The sequence below is a fragment of the Phyllobates terribilis genome, unplaced genomic scaffold, assembly GCF_046119375.1.
Source record: "Phyllobates terribilis strain yellow unplaced genomic scaffold, ASM4611937v1 Scaffold_9__5_contigs__length_417890890, whole genome shotgun sequence".
NCBI classification, from domain to species: domain Eukaryota; kingdom Metazoa; phylum Chordata; class Amphibia; order Anura; family Dendrobatidae; genus Phyllobates; species Phyllobates terribilis.
The window spans coordinates 387496253-387521077 of record NW_027362769.1 but is presented as its reverse complement, the minus strand read 5'-3'; the positions used below and the strand labels follow the sequence as shown (position 1 = coordinate 387521077).

General features: G+C 47.0%; 1 protein-coding gene across 2 annotated transcripts in view; it reads left to right on the top strand.

Annotated features, from left to right (window-relative positions):
• LOC141162490 (uncharacterized) overlaps positions 1-24825 on the top strand; it is a 142587-nt gene that overhangs the window by 98770 nt on the left and 18992 nt on the right. For both annotated transcript variants that reach the window (XM_073648657.1, XM_073648658.1), the window contains exon 7: positions 20886-21218. In XM_073648657.1, the coding sequence (XP_073504758.1) occupies positions 20886-21218 (333 nt within the window). The remainder of the gene's footprint in view (positions 1-20885; positions 21219-24825) is intronic.

Below are 24825 nucleotides of genomic sequence, written 5' to 3'. Positions count from 1 at the left end.
AGTGGAGAGGTATATGGCGTTATATAAGAATTCTGGAACCGTCTATCATGAGACTCAGGTGAGAGGAGAGATATATGGGGTTATATAAGAATCCTAGAGCTTTCTATCAGAGACTCAGGTGAGAGGAGAGATATATGGGGGTTATGTAAGAATCCTGGAGCTGTCTATTAGATTCTCAGGTGAGAGGAGAGATATATGGGGTTATATAAGAATCCTGGAGCTGTCTATCAGAGACTCAGGTGAGAGGAGAGATATATGGGGTTATGTAAGAATCCTGGAGCTTTCTATCAGAGACTCAGGTGAGAGGAGAGATATATGGGGGTTATATAAGAATCCTGGAGCCGTCTGTCAGAGACTCAGGTGAGAGGAGGGATATATGGGGTTATATAAGGAATTCCAGAGCCATCTATTACAGGCTCAGTAGAGAGGAGAGATATATAGGAGTTATATAAGAATAATGGTGCTCTCTATCAAAGACTTAGGTGAAAGAAGAGATATATGGGGGTTATATAAGAATACCGGAGCCGCCTATCAGAGACTCAGGTGAGAGAAGAGATATATGAGGTTATATAGGAATCCAGGAGCTGTCTATCAGAGACTCAGGTGAGAGGAGAGATATATGGGGTTATATAAGAATCCTGGAGCTGTCTATCAGAGACTCAGGTGACAGGAGAGATATATGTGGGTGTTACAGGAATCGCAGAGCCGTCTATCAGAAACTCAGGTGAGAGGAGAGATATATGGGGTTATAAAAGAATCCAGAAGCCGTATATAAGAGACTCAGGTGAGAGGAGGGATATATTGAATTATATAAGAATATCGGAGCCGTCTATCAGAGGCTCAGTTGAGAGGAGAGATATATGGGGGTTATATAAGAATCTCAGAGCCGTCTATCAGAGACTCAGGTGAGAAGAGAGATATATGGGGGTTATATAAGAATCTCAGAGCCGTCTATCAAAGACTCAGGTGAGAGGAGAGATCTATGGGCTTATATAAGAATCCTGGAGCCATCTATCAGAGACTCAGTTGAGAGAGATATATGGTGGTTATATAAGAATCCTGGAGCTGTCTATCAGAGACTCAGGTGAGAGGAGAGATATATGGTATTATATAAGAATCCTGGAGCTGTCTATCAGAGACTCAGGTGAGAGGAGAGATATATGGTATTATATAAGAATCCTGGAGCCATCTATCAGAGACTCAGGTGAGAGGAGAGATATTTGGGGGTTATATAAGAATCCTGGAGCCGTCTATCAGGGACTCAGTTGAGAAGATAGATATGTGGGGTTATGTAAGAATCTTGCAGCCGTCTGTCAGAGACTCAGGTAATACGTGAGATTTATGAGATTATCTAGGAATCCCGGAGCCGTCTATCAGAGACTCAGGTGAGAGGAGAGATACATGACAATTATATAAGTATCCTGGAGCCGTCTATCAGAGACTCATGTGAGAGGAGAGATATTTTGGGGTTATAGAATAATCCTGGAGCTGTCTTTCAGAGACTCAGGTGAGAGGAGAGATATATGGGGGTTATATAAGAATCCTCGAGCCATCTATCAGAGATTCAGGTGAGAGGAGAGATATTTGGGGGTTATATAAGAATCCTGGAGCTTTCTATCAGAGACTCAGGTGAGAGGAGAGATATATGGGGGTTATATAAGGATCCTGGAGCTGTCTATCAGAGACTCAGGTGAGAGGAGAGATATATGGGGTTATATAAGAATCCTGGAGCTGTCTATTATAGACTCAGGTGAGAGGAGAGATATATGGGGGATATATAAGAATCCTAGAGCCGTCTGTCAGACACTCAGGTGAGAGGAGAGATATTTCGGGGTTATGTAAGAATCCTGGAGCTGTCTATCAGAGTCTCAGGTGAGAGGAGAGATATATGGGGTTATATAAGTATACTGGAGCTGTCTATCAGAGACTCAGGTGAGAGGAGAGATATATGTGGGTTATATAAGAATCCTGGAGCTGTCTATCAGAGACTCAGGTGAGAGGAGAGATATATGGAGTTATATAAGAATCCTGGAGCTTTCTATTAGAGACTCAGGTGAGAGGAGAGATATATGGGGGTCATATAAGAATCTGTAGCCGTCTGTCAGAGACTCAGGTGAGAGGAGGGATATATGGGGTTATATAAGGAATCCCAGAGCCATCTATTACAGGCTCATTAGAGAGGAGAGATATATAGGAGTTATATAAGAATAATGGTGCTGTCTATCAAAGACTTAGGTGAAAGAAGAGATATATGGGGGTTATATAAGAATACCGGAGCCGCCTATCAGAGACTCAGGTGAGAGAAGAGATATATGAGGTTATATAGGAATCCAGGAGCTGTCTATCAGAGACTCAGGTGAGAGGAGAGATATATGGGGTTATATAAGAATCCAGGAGCCGTCTATCATACACTCAGGTGAGAGGAGAAATATATGGGGGTTATATAAGAATCCCGGAGCCGTCTATCAGAGACTCAGGTGGGAGGAGAGATATATGGCGTTATATAAGAATACTGAAACAGTCTGTCAGAGACTTAGGTGAGAGGAGGGATATATGGGGTTATATAAGGAAATCCAGAGCCATCTATTACAGGCTCAGAGATATATGGCGTTATATAAGAATCCTGGAACCGTCTATCATGAGACTCAGGTGAGAGGAGAGATATATGGGGTTGTATAAGAATCCCGGAGCCGTCTATCAAAGACTCAGGTGAGTGGAGAGGTATATGGCATTATATAAGAATCATCGAACCGTCTATCATGAGACTCAGGTGAGAGGAGAGATATATGGGGTTATATAAGAATCCTGGAGCCATCTATCATAGACTCAGGTGAGAGGAGAAATATATGGGGGTTATATAAGAATCCCGGAGCCGTCTATCAGAGACTCAGGTGAGAGGAGAGATATATGGCGTTATATAAGAATCCTGGAACCGTCTATCATGAGACTCAGGTGAGAGGAGAGATATATGGGGTTATATAAGAATCCCGGAGCCGTCTATCAAAGACTCAGGTGAGTGGAGAGGTATATGGCGTTATATAAGAATTCTAGAACCGTCTATCATGAGACTCAGGTGAGAGGAGAGATATATGGGGTTATATAAGAATCCTGGAGCCGTCTATCATAGACTCAGGTGAGAGGAGAAATATATGGGGGTTATATAAGAATCCCGGAGCCGTCTATCAGAGACTCAGGTGAGAGGAGAGATATATGGGGTTATATAAGAATCCTGGAACCGTCTATCATGAGACTCAGGTGAGAGGAGAGATATATGGGGTTATATAAGAATCCTGGAGCCAGCTGTCAGAGACTCAGGTGAGTGGAGAGATATATGGGTTTATATAAGAATCCTGGAGCTTTCTATCAGAGACTCAGGTGAGAGGAGAGATATATGGGGGTTATGTAAGAATCCTGGAGCTGTCTATCAGAGTCTCAGGTGAGAGGAGAGATATATGGGGTTATATAAGAATCCTGGAGCTGTCTATCAGAGACTCAGGTGAGAGGATAGATATCTGGGGGTTATATAAGAATCCTGGAGCTGTCTATCAGAGACTCAGGTGAGAGGAGAGATATATGGGGTTATATAAGAATCCTGGAGCTTTCTATCAGAGACTCAGGTGAGAGGAGAGATATATGGGGTTATATAAGAATCCTGGAGCCGTCTGTCAGAGACTCAGGTGAGAGGAGGGATATATGGGGTTATATAAGGAATCCCAGAGCCATCTATTACAGGCTCAGTAGAGAGGAGAGATATATAGGAGTTATATAAGAATCCTTGTGCTGTCTATCAAAGACTTAGGTGAGAGAAGAGATATATGGGGGTTATATAAGAATACCGGAGCCACCTATCAGAGACTTAGGTGAGAGAAGAGATATATGAGGTTATATAGGAATCCAGGAGCTGTCTATCAGAGACTCAGGTGAGAGGAGAGATATATGGGGTTATATAAGAATCCTGGAGCCGTCTATCATAGACTCAGGTGAGAGGAGAAATATATAGGGGTTATATAAGATTCCCGGAGCCGTCTATCAAAGACTCAGGTGAGTGGAGAGGTATATGGCGTTATATAAGAATCATGGAACCGTCTATCATGAGACTCAGGTGAGAGGAGAGATATATGGGGTTATATAAGAATCCTGGAGCCGTCTATCATAGACTCAGGTGAGAGGAGAAATATATGGGGGTTATATAAGAATCCCGGAGCCGTCTATCAGAGACTCAGGTGAGAGGAGAGACATATGGCGTTATATAAGAATCCTGAAACCGTCTGTCATGAGACTCAGGTGAGAGGAGAGATATATGGGGTTATATAAGAATCCCGAAGCCGTCTATCAACGACTCATGTGAGTGGAGAGGTATATGGCGTTATATAAGAATTCTGGAACCGTCTATCATGAGACTCAGGTGAGAGGAGAGATATATGGGGTTATATAAGAATCCTGGAGCCGTCTATCATAGACTCAGGTGAGAAGAGAAATATATGGGGATTATATAAGAATCCCGGAGCCGTCTATCAGAGACTCAGGTGAGAGGAGAGATATATGGCATTATATAAGAATCCTGGAACCGTCTATCATGAGACTCAGGTGAGAGGAGAGATATATGGGGTTATATAAGAATCCTGGAGCCAGCTATCAGAGACTCAGGTGAGTGTAGAGATATATTAGGGTTATATAAGAATCCAGGAGCTGTCTATCAGAGATACAGGTGAGAGGAGAGATATATGGGGGTAATATAAGAATCCCGGAGCCGTCTCTCAGAAACTCAAGTGAGGGGAGAGATTTCTCGCGTGCTGCGCCAATTCTCTGGAATGCACTACCCAGGACAGTTCGATTAATTCCCAATACCCACAGTTTCAAGCGAACCCTAAAAACACATTTCTTTAGACTGGCGTATCACCTAAACACACTCTGTCCATCCCAGCTTTCCCCCATATTAAAATCTTCTTCAACTTCGGGTTCAAACCAACCATGCACATAAAAGCCTCTGTCAGGACTGCACACATACTGGCTGGCGACCAGTCCATGTATTATTATTTATCCTATTCAGTATATCAAGGCTGCATTATACAATATATGTACTTTTTACCTTTTGTGTCTCCCCCACTTCCTCATAGACTGTAAGCTCGCGAGCAGGGCCCTCACTCCGTTCGATATGAGATATGCTTATTCTGTATTGTCTGTATAAGTCCCCCCTAAAATTTGTAAAGTGCTGCGGAATATGTTGGCGCTATAAAAATAAACTATTATTATTATTATTATTATTATATGGGGTTATATAAGAATCCAGGAGCTGTCTATCAGAAACTCAGGTGAGAGGAGAGGTATATGGGGGTTATATAAGAATCCTGGAGCCGTCTATCAGAGACTCAGGTGAGAAGGAGAGATATATGCGGGTTATATAAGAAAGCCGGAGCTGTCTATCAGAGACTCAGATGAGAGGAGAGATATATGAGAATTATATAAGAATTCTGGAGCCGTCTATCAGAAACTAAAGTGAGAGGAGAGATATGTGGGGGTACATAAGAATCCCAGAGTGTCTATCAGAGACTCAGGTGAGAGGAGAGATATATGGGGTTATATAAGAATCCTGGAGCTTTCTATCAGAGACTCAGATGAGTAGAGAGATATATGGGGGTTATACAAAAATCCTGGAGCCATCTGTCAGAGACTCAGGTGAGAGGACAGATCTACTATATAATCGTCTTATCCCGTCTGTCTGTCTGTCTGTCTGTCTGTGTGTCTGTCTGTCCAGGAAATCCCGCATCGCTCATTGGTCCGGCAGCGGCCAATCAGCGCCGCGGGATTTCTGAAAAAAGATGGCGGCCGTTAGCGGATCAACTGCGGGACGGAGCTGAGCGGCGATGCAGCCGGGAGATGAGCACCTCGAGGCGCTCATCTCCCGGCCGGCAACAGCAGAAGGAACCCGACCACCGGACCCATCTGCGGGACGGAGATGCGGCCGGGAGATGAGTGGCGCGAGGCGCTCATCTCCCGGCCGGTAGCAGCGGAAGGACTGCCGGCGCCGCTGACCTCCATGCGGAAGGGAGGACCGGGGAGCGGCGCTGCGGGTCGGGATACTTCTGCTGCGAGCGCCCGCTATGTCCCGGGTTCTCGCAGCCTAAGTAGCCGCACAGGCAGCGCCGCTCCCCGATCCTCACCAAGACGATTCGATGATTGGTCGCGGTCTTCGGACCTGACCAATCACTGATCTTAGTGCAAAACTTAAACACCGCTGTGCTGATTGGTCGGCGACGCCGCCCGCGACCAATCACCGATTTGGGCGCCACATTTAAATATCGGCCGCGACCAATCAGCACAGCGGTGTTTAAATGTGGAGCCAAGATCGGTGATTGGTCGCGACCGATATTTAAATTTGGCGCCCAAATCGGTGATTGGTCGCGGGCAGCGTCCGCGACCAATCAGCCCAGTAGTGTTTCACTTTGGCCGCAAGATCAGTGATTGGTCGCGGGCCAAGTCCGCAACCAATCAACGATTTGAGCGGCACATTTAAATACCGGCCGCGACCAATTGGATGTCAGCGCCGCTCCCCGGTCCTCCGTTCACGCCTTAGCCGCATGGATGTCAGCGGCGCTGCCTGTGCGGATACTTCCGCTCCGAGAACCCGGGACATGAGCGGGCGCTCGGAGCAGCAGTACCCCGACCCGCAGCGCCGCTCCCCGGTCCTCCCTTCACACCCTAGCCGCTGATGTCCTCACAGTAGCCGCATGGTGTTACAAAGGTCCGAACATTTGTGTTAAAAATCGCTGAATGGTCGCTGGCGCTGCCCGCGACCAATCACCGATTTGGGCGCCAAATTTATATATCGGCCGCGACCAATCACCGATCTTCGCTCCACATTTAAACACCGCTGTACTGATTGGTCGCCGACGCTGGGCGCGACCAATCACCGGTTTTGGCGGCACATTTAAATAGCGTCCGCGACCAATCAGTACAGCGGTGTTTAAATGTGGAGCCAAGATCGGTGATTGGTCGCGGCCGATATTTAAATTTGGCGCCCAAATCGGTGATTGGTCGCGGGCAGCGATTTTTAACACAAATGTCCGGACCTTTGTAACACCATGCGGATACTGTGGGGACATCAGTGGCTAGGGTGTGAAGGGAGGACCGGGGAGCAGCGCTGCGGGTCGGGATACTTCTGCTGCGAGCGCCCGCTCATGTCCCGGGTTCTCGCAGCGGAAGTACCCGCACAGGCAGCGGCGCTCCCCGGTCCTCCATTCACACCCTAGCCGCTGAAGTAACCACAGTATCCGCATGGTGTTACAAAGGTCCGGACATTTGTGTTAAAAATCGCTGATTGGTCGCTGGCGCTGCCCGCAACCAATCAGCGATTTGGGCGCCAAATTTAAATATCGGCCGCGACCAATCACCGATCTTGGCTCCACATTTAAACACCGCTGTACTGATTGGTCGCGGACGCTATTTAAATGTGCCGCCAAAATCGGTGATTGGTCGCGCACAGCGTCGGCGACCAATCAGCACAGCGGTGTTTGAATTTGCCGCCAAGATCGGTGATTGGTCGCAGCCAGCGCCAGCGACCAATCAGCGATTTTTAACACAAATGTCTGGACCTTTGCAACACCATGCGGGTACTGTGGGGACATCAGCGGCTATGGTGTGGTACTCGCACAGACAGCGCCGCTGACATCCATGCGGCTAGAGTGTGAAGGGAGGACCGGGGAGCGACGCTGACATACAATTGGTCGCGGCCGCTATTTAAAAGTGCCGCACAAATCGGTGATTGGTCGCGGTCTTGGCCCGCGACCAATCACTGATCTTGCCGCAAAAGTTAAACACTACTGTGCTGATTGGTCGCGGACGCTGCCTGCGACCAATCACCGATTTGGGCGCCACATTCAAATATCGGCCGCGACCAATTACCGATCTTGGCTCCACATTTAAACTCCGCTGTGCTGATTGGTCGCGGACGCTATTTAAATGTGGCGCCAAAATCGGTGATTGGTCGCGGGCAGCGCCTGCGACCAATCAGCGATTTTGAATAAAAATGTCAGGACCTTTGGAACACTATTCAGATGCTGTGGGGAGATCAGCGGCTAGGGTGTGAAGGGAGGACCGAGGAGCGGTGCTGCGGGTCGGGATACTTCTGCTGCCAGCGCCCGCTCATGTCCCGGGTTCTCGCAGCGTAAGTATCCGCACAGGCAGCGCTGCTGACATCCATGCAGAACGGAGGACCGGGGAGCGGCGCTGCGGGTCTGGATACTTCTGCTGCCAGCGCCCGCTCATGTCCCGGGTTCTCGCAGCGGAAGTATCCGCACAGGCAGCGGCGCTGACATCCATGCTGAAGGGAGGACCGGGGAGCAGCGCTGCGGGTCGGGATACTTCTGCTGCGAGCGCCCGCTCATGTCCCGGGTTCTCGCAGCGGAAGTACCCGCACAGGCAGCGGCGCTCCCCGGTCCTCCATTCACACCCTAGCCGCTGAAGTAACCACAGTATCCGCATGGTGTTACAAAGGTCCGGACATTTGTGTTAAAAATCGCTGATTGGTCGCTGGCGCTGCCCGCAACCAATCAGCGATTTGGGCGCCAAATTTAAATATCGGCCGCGACCAATCACCGATCTTGGCTCCACATTTAAACACCGCTGTACTGATTGGTCGCGGACGCTATTTAAATGTGCCGCCAAAATCGGTGATTGGTCGCGCACAGCGTCGGCGACCAATCAGCACAGCGGTGTTTGAATTTGCCGCCAAGATCGGTGATTGGTCGCAGCCAGCGCCAGCGACCAATCAGCGATTTTTAACACAAATGTCTGGACCTTTGCAATACCATGCGGGTACTGTGGGGACATCAGCGGCTATGGTGTGGTACTCGCACAGACAGCGCCGCTGACATCCATGCGGCTAGAGTGTGAAGGGAGGACCGGGGAGCGACGCTGACATACAATTGGTCGCGGCCGCTATTTAAAAGTGCCGCACAAATCGGTGATTGGTCGCGGTCTTGGCCCGCGACCAATCACTGATCTTGTCGCAAAAGTTAAACACTACTGTGCTGATTGGTCGCGGACGCTGCCTGCGACCAATCACCGATTTGGGCGCCACATTCAAATATCGGCCGCGACCAATTACCGATCTTGGCTCCACATTTAAACTCCGCTGTGCTGATTGGTCGCGGACGCTATTTAAATGTGGCGCCAAAATCGGTGATTGGTCGCGGGCAGCGCCTGCGACCAATCAGCGATTTTGAATAAAAATGTCAGGACCTTTGGAACACTATTCAGATGCTGTGGGGAGATCAGCGGCTAGGGTGTGAAGGGAGGACCGAGGAGCGGTGCTGCGGGTCGGGATACTTCTGCTGCCAGCGCCCGCTCATGTCCCGGGTTCTCGCAGCGTAAGTATCCGCACAGGCAGCGCTGCTGACATCCATGCAGAACGGAGGACCGGGGAGCGGCGCTGCGGGTCCGGATACTTCTGCTGCCAGCGCCCGCTCATGTCCCGGGTTCTCGCAGCGGAAGTATCCGCACAGGCAGCGGCGCTGACATCCATGCTGAAAGGAGGACCGGGGAGCGGCGCTGCGAGTCCGGATACTTCTGCTGCCAGCGCCCGCTCATGTCCCGGGTTCTCGGAGCGGAAGTAGCCGCACAGGCAGCCACTCCCCCGGTCCTCACCAATACGATACGCTGATTGGTCGCGCTCTCCTGACGCGACCAATCAGAGATTTTAACGCTGAATTCAAACATACTGTCCGCTGCTTAGTAACACGGTGCGCGAGATTTAAAACCTGCTTTTATGATTGGTCGCGGACGCCGCCCGCGACCAATCACAGATTTCCACTCCAAATTTAAACACGCTCTCCGGCCAATTACCGCAACATTTGAAATATCTACGCCACCTTCGGGAGATAGCACGGCTAACTCCGCCCATTTGTCATGTGACTCACAAAATGCTCATAACGTACTGAGCAGGTTTTCTTTGTCACACTGTGCGAGGGACTTCAGTCACACTGTGCGAGGGACTTCTGTCACACTGTGCGAGGGACTTCTGTCACACTGTGCGAGGGACTTCTGTCACACTGTGCGAGGGATTTCAGTCACATTGTGCGAGGGACTTCAGTCAGACTGTGCGAGGGACTTCAGTCACACTGTGAGAGGGACTTCAGTCACACTGTGCGAGGGACTTCAGTCACACTGTGCAAGGGACTTCTGTCACACTGTGCGAGGGACTTCAGTCACACTGTGCGAGGGACTTCAGTCACACTGTGCGAGGGACTTCAGTCACACTGTGCGAGGGACTTCTGTCACACTGTGCGAGGGACTTCAGTCACACTGTGCGAGGGACTTCAGTCACACTGTGCGAGGAACTTCAGTTAGGTTTACTGAACACGTTCTGTCATTGACAGCGCGCTGAACAGATTCTTATTTACGTTTCCTGTTTTATAATGGGTCGTAAGCGAAAATACGCCACGGAGGAAGACAGAAAAGCAGCAGAAGCAGCAAGAAAACGACAACGTTGAGAGCAACAGACACCACAACACACTGCTGCCAGACAAGCCCAGGATGCAGAAGCTCACAAAAAACGCCGGGAACAGGAGACACCGCAACACACTGCCGCCAGACAAGCCCAGGATGCCGACGCTCAACAAAAACACCGGGAACAGGAGACACCGCAACACACTGCCGCCAGACAAGCCCACAATGCAGAAGCTCAAAAAAAACGCCGCGAACAGGAGACAGCGCAACACACTGCCGCCAGACAAGTCCAGGATGCAGAATACCACAAGAAACGACGGGAGCAGGAGACACCGCAACAAACTGCCGCAAGACAAGCCCAGGATGCAGAAGCTCAACAAAAACGCCGGGAACAGGAGACACTACAACACACTGCCACAAGACAAGCTCAGGATGCGGAAGCTCACCAAAAACGCCGGGAACAGGAGACACCACAACACACTGCTGCCAGACAAGCCCAGGACGCGGAATCTCACCAAAAACGCCGGGAACAGGAGACACCACAACACACTGCCAGCAGACAAGCCCAGGATGCGGAAGCTCACCGAAAAATTCGGAAGCAGGAGACAACACCACACACTTCCGCCAGACAAGCACAGGATGCAGAAGCTCACAGAAAAATTTGCCAACAGGAGACACCACGACACACTGCCGGCAGACAAGCCCAGGATGCGGAAGCTCACAGAAAACTTCGGGACCAGGAGACACCACAACACACTGCCGGCAGACAAGCCCAAGATGCGGAATCTCAACAAAAACGCCGGGAACAAGACACACCACAACACACTGTCGCCAGACAAGCCCAGGATGCGGAATCTCACAGACAACGTCGGAAACAAGAGACACCACAAGACACTGCCGCCAGACAAGCACAGGATGCGGAATCTCACAGACAACGTCGGGAACGGGAAACACCGCAACACACTGCGGCTAGACAGGAACACGATGCGGAATCCCATAGACAATGTCGTCTCAATGAATCTCTAGAATCCAGGACAAACCGAGAACAACACGATCGACAAATTTATCAAAAACGAATGCTCTACCAACTAAGGCAAACCCAGCAGAACATTCAACAACTTGCACGTTACGTAACAGACAATGAAACTAACATTATTCAACACTACTGTGGGAAGATGAATGTAGTTTGTTCAAAATGCGAATCTATGAATTTTATAGAGGAAAAACCATCTGACAATCAGTTTACGCAATGCTGCCAAAAAGGAAAAGTAATGCTACCAAGATGTCACTACTCAGATCTGTTTGAGCAGTTGATGAAAGGAACGCATGAACACAGTAGAAATTTTATGGAAAATATCAGAAGTATCAACAGTTCTCATGCCTTTGCTTCATTTGGTGCCAACATTGCACCGCCCCCTGGATTCGGACCGTATTGTTTTAAAATTCATGGCCAGATCTACCACCGTACTGGAACACTTCACCCAGAACTAGGACAACCACCAACATTTGCACAATTATACATCTTTGATCCAAATGAGGCTACAGAACAAAGGATGAACCGAAAAGAAAATGAAAAGTGTAATGCAGAACTGATGAACCTAATTGCCGTACATTTACAAACAATCAGCCCATTTGCTGCCGTATATTGCATGGTAAAAGACGTTGAAGCTGAAGAGGAACAGAGAGCTATACAAAATGGGACGGAAATGCCTTCTATTATCATGGCCATTAAACAAGAACGTCAACAAGATCACCGATGTTACAACAAACCACGTGTAAGTGAGGTCGCAGTTGTTTTTCAAAACGATGATGGAGAGCCTCCTTTTCAAAGAGATATATTAGTCCATCTTAAGCCAGACAAAAACAACCCTTTCGTTCCTAAAACACAACGGATTAGCATTTTGCACAGCAACCTTGATGCTCTTCTGTATCCGCTATTCTTTCCAAGCGGTGATCAAGGCTGGCATGAAAACCTACACCAGCAAGGAACTTCAAGAAGAATTACACAACTACAGTACTACAGTTTTCTTCTGTCTGTGCGAAATTACTTCAATCCTATTTTAAACGGTGGGAAACTGACACAACAGTACTTAGTAGACGCATACGTAAAAATTGAAGCAAATCGGCTCAATTTCATAACTAAAAACAACTTAAAGTTGAAGACTACTGCGTTCTTCAAGAACATTTGCAAAAACAATCCATTCAAAAAGGAATTCCAATAGGAAAAACAGTAATTCTCCTGTCGTCCTTTGAAGGTAGCCCCCGCAACATTCAACAGTGTTATCAAGATGCAATGGCAATAGTAACAAAGTATGGAAGACCTGACATTTTTTTAACAATGACCTGTAATCCTAAATGGCCGGAAATTACAGAAAATCTACAACCCTGGCAGCAAGTTGAACACAGGCCGGACTTAGTTGCATGCGTATTTCGACTAAAACAGAGCAGCCTTTTAGAAGACATCAAAAAAGGCCTTTTTGGAACAGTCGTAGCAATGGTACACGTCATAGAGTTTTAGAAACGAGGTCTCCCACATGCGCATATACTAATTATTTTAGACGCGGATTCCAAGTTTCGCACGGAGGACGAAATTGATAACATAATGTGGGCTGAAATTCCTAACCAAGAAAAGTATCCTGAATTGTATAATATTGTAATCTGTAATATGGTTCATGGCCCATGCGGTGTAGCAAATCCAAAAAGTCCATGCATGGAAAACGGAAAGTGTACAAAAGGGTTTCCAAAGCAGTTGAGACAGCACACTGTTAAAGATTTGGACGGCTACCCATCCTACCGGAGACAACTGATTGATAACATTGTACACAACAAAAAGATTATAAATAACTCATGGATAGTTCCATACAACCCGTACTTATTAAAACGCTACAACTGTCACATCAACATTGAAATCTGCGCTTCAATAAAAAGTGCTAAATATCTTTTCAAGTACATCTACAAGGGACATGACAAAGCTAATGTCGAAATCCAACAAAAAACAGTCAATCACGATGAATCATCACGGTTTGTTGACTCAAGATATGTCAGTGCTCCAGAAGCTGCTTGGAGAATATTTGCATTTCCAATGCATTCACAGTCCCATGCCATTATACGTTTAGCTATTCATTTACCAAATCAACAACAGCTTTATTTCTTTGAAAATGCTCAAGTCGAAGATGTCTCCAAAAATTTAAGCACAACGTCAACATTAATGGAATGGTTTTTGCTGAACCAACGTGACGAAAACGCAAGGCAGTATTTGTATCGAGAGATTCCAGAGCATTACGTTTGGAATAAAATTTGGAAGCCAAGACAACGAGGACTTAGCAGAATAATTGGACGCATGTATACTGTTAGTGTCAAGGATCAAGAAAGATATTGCCTTCGGCTGTTACTACTGCATGTCAAAGGAGCTAGAAGTTACGAAGATTTGAAAACAGTTAATGGAGTATTGCACGATACGTTTAAAGCTGCAACTTTGGCTTTAGGACTTCTATTGGATGATACTATGTGGACACTTACTTTAGAAGACGCAGTTACCCTACATATGCCTAAGAAACTTCGTGAATTGTTTGCCTACATTTGTGTCTTTGGACCGCCTACAAATCCGGATCAACTTTGGACAAATTTCAAAGAGCATATAATTGAAGATTACTGCTTACGTCTTCACAACAAAAGTGGAAATTGTCACAATTGCGAATCTTATGCCATGTAAGATATCCAAAATATCCTACTACTGCATGGAAAAACATTTTCAGACTTTATGTTGCCACAGCCTACAAGTCAAGTTGCACAAATTCAAGAGTATGACGAAGCTTATGAATTATTGTTGGCAACAGAGAAGAAAAACTCCTTAAATCAAGAACAACGAATTGCATATGACACTATTGTGAGCGCTATAGAAAACCAAGCCGATCCAACGCCAAAATGTTTCTTTATTGACGGTCCTGGAGGCAGCGGTAAAACATACCTCTATGAAGTTTTAATGCATCACGTTAGAGGGTTAGGAAAAGTCGTATTGCCATCGGCTACAACAGGTATTGCAGCAAACCTTTTAAGAGGAGGTCGCACTATGCATTCACTCTTTGGGATACCGGTTCCGGTCAATGAAATCTCCGTTTCCAGAATCAAACAAGACACATTTGCAGGAAAATAGTTGAACAGTGCAAATCTTTTGATACTTGATGAGTGCACCATGGTGCCTAAATATGCTTTGAGCTTAATTGACAGACTTCTGCGTGAAGTTATGACTACAAATATTGCTGAAAAAATGAAATTCCTTTTGGAGGTAAAGTTTTTGTCCTTGGCGGAGATTTTAGGCAATGCCTTCCAGTTGTACCGAATGGAACAAGAACAAATATTATCGAGTCAACCATAAAAATGTCAGACCTTTGGAAAGAGTTTAATAAACTACAACTAATTAACAACATGCGATCTTCTGACCCAGAGTACAGCAACTGGCTTCTTAAACTTGGTAATGGTGAACTGAGCAATGAATATAAGCTTGGAGAAGACATTATTTAAATACCAGAAGACATGTTGTGCACTGACTGCATCGTAAGTGATGTTTTTGGACAACGCGTTGAAATACATGTGAACGACCAAAGCAGTGTTGAGAGAGCCTCTTCCTATGCTATTCTCTGTCCCAAGAACGATGACGTAGCTCTGCTAAATTCCCGTGTGATGGATAGAATGCCTGGAGAGTATAAATTATACAAAAGTGATGATTCGGTGGATGTCGACAATGAAGATGAACGAGAGCATTATCCAGTTGAATTTTTATATAGTGTTACGCCATCAGGAATGCCATCCCACAGACTACAACTTAAAGTTGGAGCAATCGTCATGTTGCTGCGGAATCTAAATACAAGAAATGGTCTATGTAATGGAACTCGCCTTATTGTTACTGGACTCCATTCCCACATAATTCAAGCAACAGTGATCACTGGATCTGCAAAAGGAGACGAAGTGTTCATTCCACGCATTGATTTATGTCCTTCAGACACCGATCTTCCATTTAGGCTTAGACGTCGACAGTTTCCATTAAAACCAGCATTTGCCATGACAATAAACAAGTCACAAGGTCAAACTCTACACCGTGATGGCATATATTTACCGGAGCCCGTTTTTGGACATGGACAACTGTATGTTGCATTTTCAAGAGTTAAAATGAGATCCAATGTCAAGGTGCAAGTTTTGGATACCCATTTACAAGGAAAGTTGCTTACAGATAGTCCAAAAGTATTCACCAAAAATGTCGTGTACAAAAATATTTTAGGTTGATATTGTTAAGAAATATATTCTAGGGTTTTACTTCTTTTGTCCGATGATTTATTGTAAAATATTGTTACATATTCATGGAATAGTTTATATATTTTGATTATCTGTTTAATAATTTTGTTCAGTTGTATTAAGTTCTATAACCAATAACAGTTAATAATAAAGTATTATTTTGTGTATTCCTTGTATTATTCTTAAATCTTCATAGCGGCATCTGCAGCATGTGCTACTAAAGTGAATGCAGATTTGTGCCTCTCCACGCACTTAGTCCCGGCGTGGAAAGCAGCGAATCTACAGACAGCAGCTAATTACAGCAGTATCTGAGAGCTCGTGCTGTGCCTCACATCCTGCGAGGAGCTGCTGAAAACAGGACAGACAGCAGCTAATCACAGCAGTATCTGAGAGCGCGTGCTGTGCCTCACATCCTGCAAGGAGCTGCTGAAAACAGGACAGACAGCAGCTAATCACAGCAGTATCTGAGAGCTCGTGCTGTGCCTCACATCCTGCGAGGAGCTGCTGAAAACAGGACAGACAGCAGCTAATCACAGCAGTATCTGAGAGCGCGTGCTGTGCCTCACATCCTGCGAGGAGCTGCTGAAAACAGGACAGACAGCAGCTAATCACAGCAGTATCTGAGAGCTCGTGCTGTGCCTCACATCCTGCAAGGAGCTGCTGAAAACAGGACAGACAGCGCTGGAGCAGAGAAAGGAAACAAGGGGAGGATTAGGGTTTAGTTTTTGAACTGTGCTGTGGAGATGGGGGAATGAGTAGGTCATACAAAACCAGGATAAGGAGGCCATACAAGCTAAGATGAGGAAGGCGTACAATCCAAAATAAGTCAGCCATACAAACCAGGATTAGAGGAATGAGGCAGCCATGCAAACCACATTGACAGACCGCGCTGTGGATGCTGGATGTGACACGATGACGGATAACCCCGGCCACAGCCCGTCATTCACTGTGGTGCGCGGAACAGCAGACCCCCAGCTGCAGCCGCAAATAGTGGTGATGTAAGCGGAAGCAACAGCCGGCTGCAGGCGGGAGAATTACGTGCTGGCTGTGCGTCGTCAGCGATGTTGTCACAAGCAAGATTGACAACATAACATAATGACCAAATTCATTAGGGGCCCCGGGGGGATACATTGTGAGGTTAATTAAAAGTAGTGCACAACCCATTTAAACACTGCTTCGCTGCTTAGTGGCTCCCGGTCAGCCGCATGTTTATTCTAGATTACCCGATGCATTAGAATCGGGCCACCATCTAGTATATGAGAATTATATAAGAATCCTGGAGCCATCTATTACAGGCTCAGTAGAGAGGAGAGATATATAGGAGTTAAATAAGAATCCTGTGTTACGCACACGCCCGGGCAGACTAGCGTGAGCGTGATTAGTGATCCCACTGTACCATGAACCGAGGAGTGCCTGGAGGGGCGTAACTACGTATCAACCCGATCCGACCAAGGTCGCACGGCGGCTTAGTCGACTCCGTGGACCAAGGAGGAACCGAGCAGAGGGACCAGGTGCGACTCCAGGTCAGACCCCAGTCACAGCTGTTGACCCACATCGGGGAATGCAGGAACAGGCAGGTTAAACTGGCATATTGACTGGTGGGTACTGGCAGGCACGGCTGGTATGCAGACAGGTGGATATTGATAGGCACGGCTGGTATGCAGACAGGTGGGCACTGGCAGGCACAGCTGGCATGCAGACAGGTCGGCACAGGCAGGCATGGCTGACATGCAGACAGGTACTGGCAAGTAGGAACGTAGGCAGGATAGGGACCAGTACAGACTGGGATGCAGGAACAGAGCCACAGGTGCGGTAGACAAGCAGAGCGAAGCAAAACCCGCAGATGCGGTGAACAAGCAAAGCTGAGCAAAAACCGCAGATGCGGTGAACAAGAAAAGCAGAGCAAAACCCGCAGATGCGGTGAACAAGCAAAGCTGAGCAAAAACCGCAGATGCGGTGAACAAGAAAAGCAGAGCAAAACCCGCAGATGCGGTGAACAAGCAAAGCAGAGCAAAACCGCAGATGCGGTGAACTAGCAAAGCAGAGCAAAACCCGCTGATGCGGTGAACAAGCAAAGCAGAGCAAAATCGCAGGTGCAGTGAGGAAGCAGAGCAAAGCAAAACCTGCAGATGCAGTACACAGGACAGGGCTCTGTACACATGGAACAGACTGGAGAACACAAGAAGATAGCTGGAACACAGGAGTTAGATACAGAGGCAGGGAAACAGAACGAGCAGAACCAGATACACACAAAGTACTTGCAATGAAGTAGCGAGTGGACACAAAACTCACAGAAGTACAGAGACAACAAGTTGGAGTTAGGTGCAGGTTCAGATACTGCAGGAAAGAGGGAAGATACAGACATAGAGACAAACAAGTAACGGATTAGGACACTGTTCAGACAGGATCTGAACCAGGAACAAGATACAGGAACGAGCCTGGGAACTCAGCCCCCAGGGTGGCAGAAACTAACTAGAAGTCACAGGTTCAGGTAGAGGCCCTGGGTACTCAGCGCCCAGGGTGGCAGACAGACTAGAGTCAGGACAGGACCTGGCAACTCACAATTGCACAGAACAGACTGTAAGAAAGTGTTGCTCAGGCACCTCCTACTGGGTGGAGGGGGTTTAAGTATCCAGTGACTCACAGCAATAGGCTGGGGAAGCATTAGGACTGTGCACACTGTAGCTTTAAGAATCAGAAAGCAACAGCGCCGATGCCCTAAGCCAGCAGACAAGAGACATACAAACAGCAGGTACTGGAGCAAAAGTGTGCAGCCTAGCCTGAAAGGTAAGATTGCAGTCTTGCATGGTGGGAGATGGTAAGCCATGCAAGCACGCCGCCAGGGATGTTACATCCTGGTGCTGTCTATCAAGAACTCAGGTGAGAGGAGATATGTATGGGGGTTATATAAGAATACCGGAGCCGTCTATCAGAGACTCAGGTGAGAGAAGAGATATATGAGGTTATATAGGAATCCAGGAGCTGTCTATCAGAGACTCACGTGAGAGGAGAGATATATGGGGTTATATAAGAATCCTGGAGCTGTCTATCAAAGACTCAGGTGAGAGGAGAGATATATTAAGGTTATATAAGAATCCAGGAGCTGTCTATCAGGGATTCAGGTGAGAGGAGAGATATATGGGGGTAATATAAGAATCCCGGAGCCGTCTATCAGAAACTCAAGTGAGAGGAGAGATATATGGGGTTATATAAGAATCCTGGAGCCGTCTATCAGAGACTCAGGTGAGAAGGAGAGATATATGGGGGTTATATAAGAATGCCCGAGCTGTCTGTCAGAGACTCAGGTGAGAGGAGAGATATATGAGAATTATATAACAATCCTTGAGCTGTCTACCAGAGAATCACGTGAGAGAAGAGATATATGGGGTTATATAAGAATCCTGGAGCTGTCGATCAGAGACTCAGGTGAGAGGAGAGATATGTGGGGGTACATAAGAATCCCGGAGTGTCTATCAGAAACTCAGGTGAGATGAGAGGTATATGGAGTTATATAAGAATCCTGGAGCCGTCTATCAGAGACTCAGGTGAGAGGAGAGATATATGGGGTTATATAAGAATGCTGGAGCTTTCTATCAGAGACTCAGATGAGAGGAGAGATATATGGGGGTTATATAAAAATCCTGGAGCCATCTGTCAGAGACTCAGGTGAGAGGACAGATATATGAGAATTATATAAGAATCCTGGAGCCGTCTATTACAGGCTCAGTAGAGAGGAGAGATATATAGGAGTTATATAAGAATACCGGAGCCGTCTATCAGAGACTCAGGTGTGAGAAGAGATATATGAGGTTATATAGGAATCCAGGAGCTATCTATCAGAGACTCAGATGAGAGGAGAGATATATGGGGTTATATAAGAATCCTGGAGCCGTCTATCAGAGACTGAGGTGAGAGGAGAGGTATATGGGAGTTATATAAGAATCCTGAAGCTGTCTATCAGAGACTCGGGAGAGGAGAGATAGATGAGGTTATATAAGAATCCTGGAGCTTTCTATCAGAGACTCAGGTGAGAGCAGAGATATATGAGAATTATGTAAGAATCCTGGAGCCGTCTATCAGAGACTCAGGTGAGAGGAGAGATATATGAGAGTTATATAAGAATGCCAGAGCTGTCTATCAGAGACTCAGGTGAGAGGATAGATATATGGGGTTACATAAGAATCTTGGAGCCGTTTGTCAGAGACTCAGGTAATGCGAGAGATATATGAGGTTATATAGGAATCCCGGAGCCGTCTATCACAGACTCAGGTGAGAGGAGAGATATATGAGAATTATATAAGAATCCTGGAGCCGTCTATCAGAGACTCGGGAGAGGAGAGATATATGAAGTTATATAAGAATCCTGGAGCCGTCTATCAGAGACTCAGGTGAGAGGAGAGATATATGGGGTTATATAAGAATCCTGGAGCTGTCTATCAGAGACTCAGGTGAGAGGAGAGATATATGAGGCTATATAAGAATCCCTGAGCCGTCTATCAGAGAGTCAGGTGAGAGAAGAGATATTTGAGGTTACATTAGAATCTTGGAGCAGTCTGTCAGAGACTCAGGTAATACGAGAGATATATGAGGCAGGGCCGGCGTCAGCACCCGGCGTACCCGGGCAAGTGCGAGGCCCTGGATCATCAGGGGGGCCCACTCATCATCGGGGCCCGGGCTGCTTCCCCGGCATCTGTGCAGGGCCGGCGGTGCTGTACAAGCCCTGCTCTGCTTCATGCAGCAGCAGTCAGTGTGCGGTCAGTGTGCTGCTGCTCCACCAATCAGGCCCAGTGCTGTCACTTACCAGACATGGTCACCAATAATGTAGCAATTTTTGCCAGTTTTTCTTCCATGGTGGACAGTAGAAGAGGTGTCTGTAAAGCACTGGGGAATTAATGGCGCTATATAAGTGAGCAAAATAAATAAAAATAAATGTTATTTTCAGAGAGAGGCAGAAGGTGGAATATGGGCTCCTTGGAACAATATTGGCTGCTTGGAAGGTAAAACATTTGTCATTGGCTTTAGCAAATATGAAAGATGGCCTTATAAAACAAGATGGATTCTGGATCTTTACATGTGTGTGTAATAAATCCATGGTTGAATGTTTTGCTTTGTCAAAATGAGATTATTTGAAACATTTACTTGTCCTGTAGATCACAAATGGACTCCAGTTGTAGAAGAGATTCAGATCCCCCGTCTACTTCATGGCTCCCCGGCCGCCCTGCAGTGTCATGTTTCGGAGTATTTCCCGGATGCCATCATTGTAAAATGGATGAGACGTGATGGAGATAAGTTACATGAAGAGACTGATGATAACCAGAGAATAATATCCAGGAGAGCGGCCAATAACACCTACAGCCGTACAGCCAGTCTGACCATCACCCCCGAACTGTGGACACATCAGGGGGCAGAATATTTATGTTTGGTGGAGCACCCCTCCCTGGAGAGACCCATGAAGAAAAGTACGGGGCGGCTACAAGTCTATGGTGAGTCTATAATTTTCCATGCAGAAATTTTGCTGCATTTTTTTCTGCAGCCAAAACGTGCTCTTGACAGTAGAAACTCTGCTTTTAAAACGCCTGTTTTTTTCGCTGCGTTTTTTGCAGAGTTTTTCAGGTGTGGATTACAGATTACATGTGTGCATTGTCTACAGTACATTTGATAAATTTCGTTTTATTCAACAAAAATGCCTCCAAAAAACTGCTAAAAACGCTGTTGCGTTTTTGCAACGTGTTTTCACTGTCTCGCTGTCTCTTTAAATTTTTTATTGGTTTATTAAAGCATGGCATAAATCAAGGTACAGTTCATAAAAATATACACGGCCCTTCTGGCATAACAGCACAGCAAAAGAAAATGGACAGCACAGTCCTTACATCTGCTGGGATCTGGCCGCTCAGTGTTAGCAAAAAAAAAAAACCACGGTCCAGGTTAGCACAAACACAAGCTCCTCTCTCTGGAGCTAGCCTCTCCATATACACTGAACAACTAATGATTCAGCAGGCTGGTTATTTATATCCCAGACTACACCCTGGGGTGGAGATATGGTGAACAACCTCCCACCAGCACTACGGTCATCCACAAAAACGCAGTCCTTTGAAATGGCTGTTTAACCCCTGTCAACAAGTAGTGCACTGTAGAAAACTTCTAGGTTTCAAATCACTGAAGCTAAATGCCTCAGTGAAACATATCTCCCCTCCAGTACTTTACCAGTGACTTTGTCACATATCCCCCCCTCTGCCCAAAGCCTGAGCGGGTTTTGGCACCTTCAGTCACCAAACAGCGAAGTCTACACAGAGCATCTGTATTACCGTGTAGTTTCCCGAGCCTGTGCTGCACATGAAAATTAAACTTCTGGAAAGCTGGAAGCCACCTAGTCACCCGGGCATTCTTCCAGTTTCTTTCCCTCATCCATCTCAGGGATGGATGATTTTACACTAGCCTGAACTTCAGGCCTAATAGGTAGCACCTCAGGGTGTCAATTGCCAATTTGATGGCTAAGCACTCTTTTTCCACGATGGTGTAGTTTCTCTCACAGTTAGAGAGTTTTTGGCTCAAGTACAGGATGGGATGATACTCCCCGTTTACTTCTTGGGACATCACGGCTCCCAACCTGACCTCAGTCGTCTATCTGGACCACAAATTCTTTACTGAAGTCAGGTGTGATCAAGACTGGCTGCTTGCACAGGGTGAGCTTCAATTCTTGGAACTCAATCTCTGCTTCAGAAGACCATTTCGCCATTGACGTCTTTGAGCCGTTAAGGTGGCTTGTCAGGGGTGCGCCTATCATGGCGAAGATCGGGATAAATCGCACCTGTTTCTTGGATCCTGGTTGCGGCCAATTCTGGATTGCCTCTACCATAATTACTTGCAGCTTGATTTTGCCCCTTCTGACTATATACCCCAAGTATTTTGCCTCTTCTTTGCCTATGGCGCATTTCTTTGGGTTTATTGTAATCTCTGCCTTCCTCAGCGCATCTAGTACCGCCTGGAACTTCTGCAGGTGACTACCCCAATCTGTGCTGAAGATCACCATGTCGTCCAGGTATGCCTGAGCATACTTTTTGTGAGAGACTAGGATCCGGTCCATGGCCCTCTAGAACGTAGCTGGGGCTCTCTGCAGGCCGAACGGCATCCTGGTGTACTGAAAGCATTCGTCAGGTGTAGAGAAGGCCAATTTTCCTTAGTACCTGAGCACCTGGACAATTTGACTGGACCAGCCGCTCTTTCGTTCCTCAATGACCCCGATGCTCAATAGTCACCTCATGGCGGGCTTTGAGAATCCGATATGGCTTGAGGTGCACCCGCACATGCAGTTCCGTCAGGATTTCATGCTCCACAACCTGCGTATATCCTAGTAACTTTGAAAACAGGTCCCGCTTCCCCTGAAGCAGTTCTCGGCACTGTTGCTTCTGGGCCGGTGACAATGTTTCTGCCACTGTGACATCCTCAACCCTGGCTTCAGGATTGGTCCCCAGACACGAAGCTTCCACTGGTTCCCTGTCTCGCCACAGTTTAAGCAGGTTGATGTGGAATACCTGGTATGGCTTTCTTCTCCCTGGCTGGTGGGCTTTGTAGTTGACCTCACTCAACTTTTCGACTACCTCATATCACCCTTGCCACTATGCCAGGAACTTGCATTCCACCATGGGGATAAAAACCAACACCTGGTCTCCAGGGATAAACTTTCTCAGTCTTTCTCAGTCTCACCGACCTTGCTTGGGCCTCTTGGGATTGAAGGAGGCTCTCCCTCACAATCAGCATCACCTTCGCTACCCGGTGCGGCATCTGCGCCACATGCTCGATGACGCTTGGTGGGGTGTTACCTCAGCTTCCCAGGTCTCTTTTGCAATGTCCAGAAGTCCCCAAGGGTCCCGTCCGTATAGCAGCTCGAAGGGTGAGAACCTCGTAGAGGCCTGGGGAACTTCCCTAATCAAAAATAGCAGGAATAGGAGTAGGCAATCCCAGTATCGGCCATCCTTTTCCATGACCTACTTGAGCATGGACTTTAGGGTCTTGTTGAACCTCTCCACCAGGCCGTCCGTCTGCGGATGGTACACTGTCATCCTGAGTTGTGTAATCTAGAGAGCCTTACACAACCCCCTCATCACTTTGGACATGAAAGGAGTTCTGTGGTCTGTCTGGATCTCCTTTAGCAGGCCCATCCGGGAGAAAATATATACTAGCTTTCAGGCTATACTCCTGGCAGAGGAGTTTCTCAATGGTACCATCTCCTGGTACTGTGTTGCGTAGTCCATCACCACTACAATGTATTGGTGCCCCCTAGCGGACATAACCAAGGGCCCAACAAGGTCCATGGCAATCCGGTCAAATGGGACCTCTATAATGGGCAACGGCACTAGGGGACTGCGGAAGTGGGATACTGGAGCAGTTAGCTGACAGGTAGGCCAGGATCGGCAGAAATTAGCAATGTTTCAGTGACTTCCAGGCCAGTAGAACCTCTGCAAGACCCGATCTTGAGTTTTGTCTACTCCCAGATGCCCACCTAGGACATGAGAATGGGCCAATTCTAGTGCCCTATGCCTACAGGGACCCGGCATTAACAACTGCTCTATCACTTCCCCTCTTGGTTTACTGACCCGATAAAGCAGCTCCTCATTTAAGGTGAAATATGAGAGCCTGGTGTCAGCCTCTGGCTCTTGAGCAACACCATTTATCACACACACAGAGGTTGTCAAAATTAGGCCTATTTACGTTGGAAAAGAGAAGGCTTAGGGGAGACCTCATAAACATGTATAAATACATCAGGGGGCAGTACAGAGATCTCTCCCATGACCTGTTTATACCAAGGATGGTGACAAAGACGAGGGGGCACACTATGTGTCAGGAGGAAAGGAGGTTCCTGCACCAGCATAGAAGGGGATTCTTTACGGTCAGAGCCGTGAGACTCTGGAACTCTCTGGGAGAGGAAGTGGTGATGTACCACTCACTTAATGAGTTCAAGAGAGGCCTGGACGCCTTTCGTGAGAACAATAAAATTACATCTTATGCTTAGTGATAGTTAATTAATCCAGGGATTTAATCGGACTGCCAGATTGGAGTCGGGAAGTGAATTTTTCCTCAATGATGTAAATT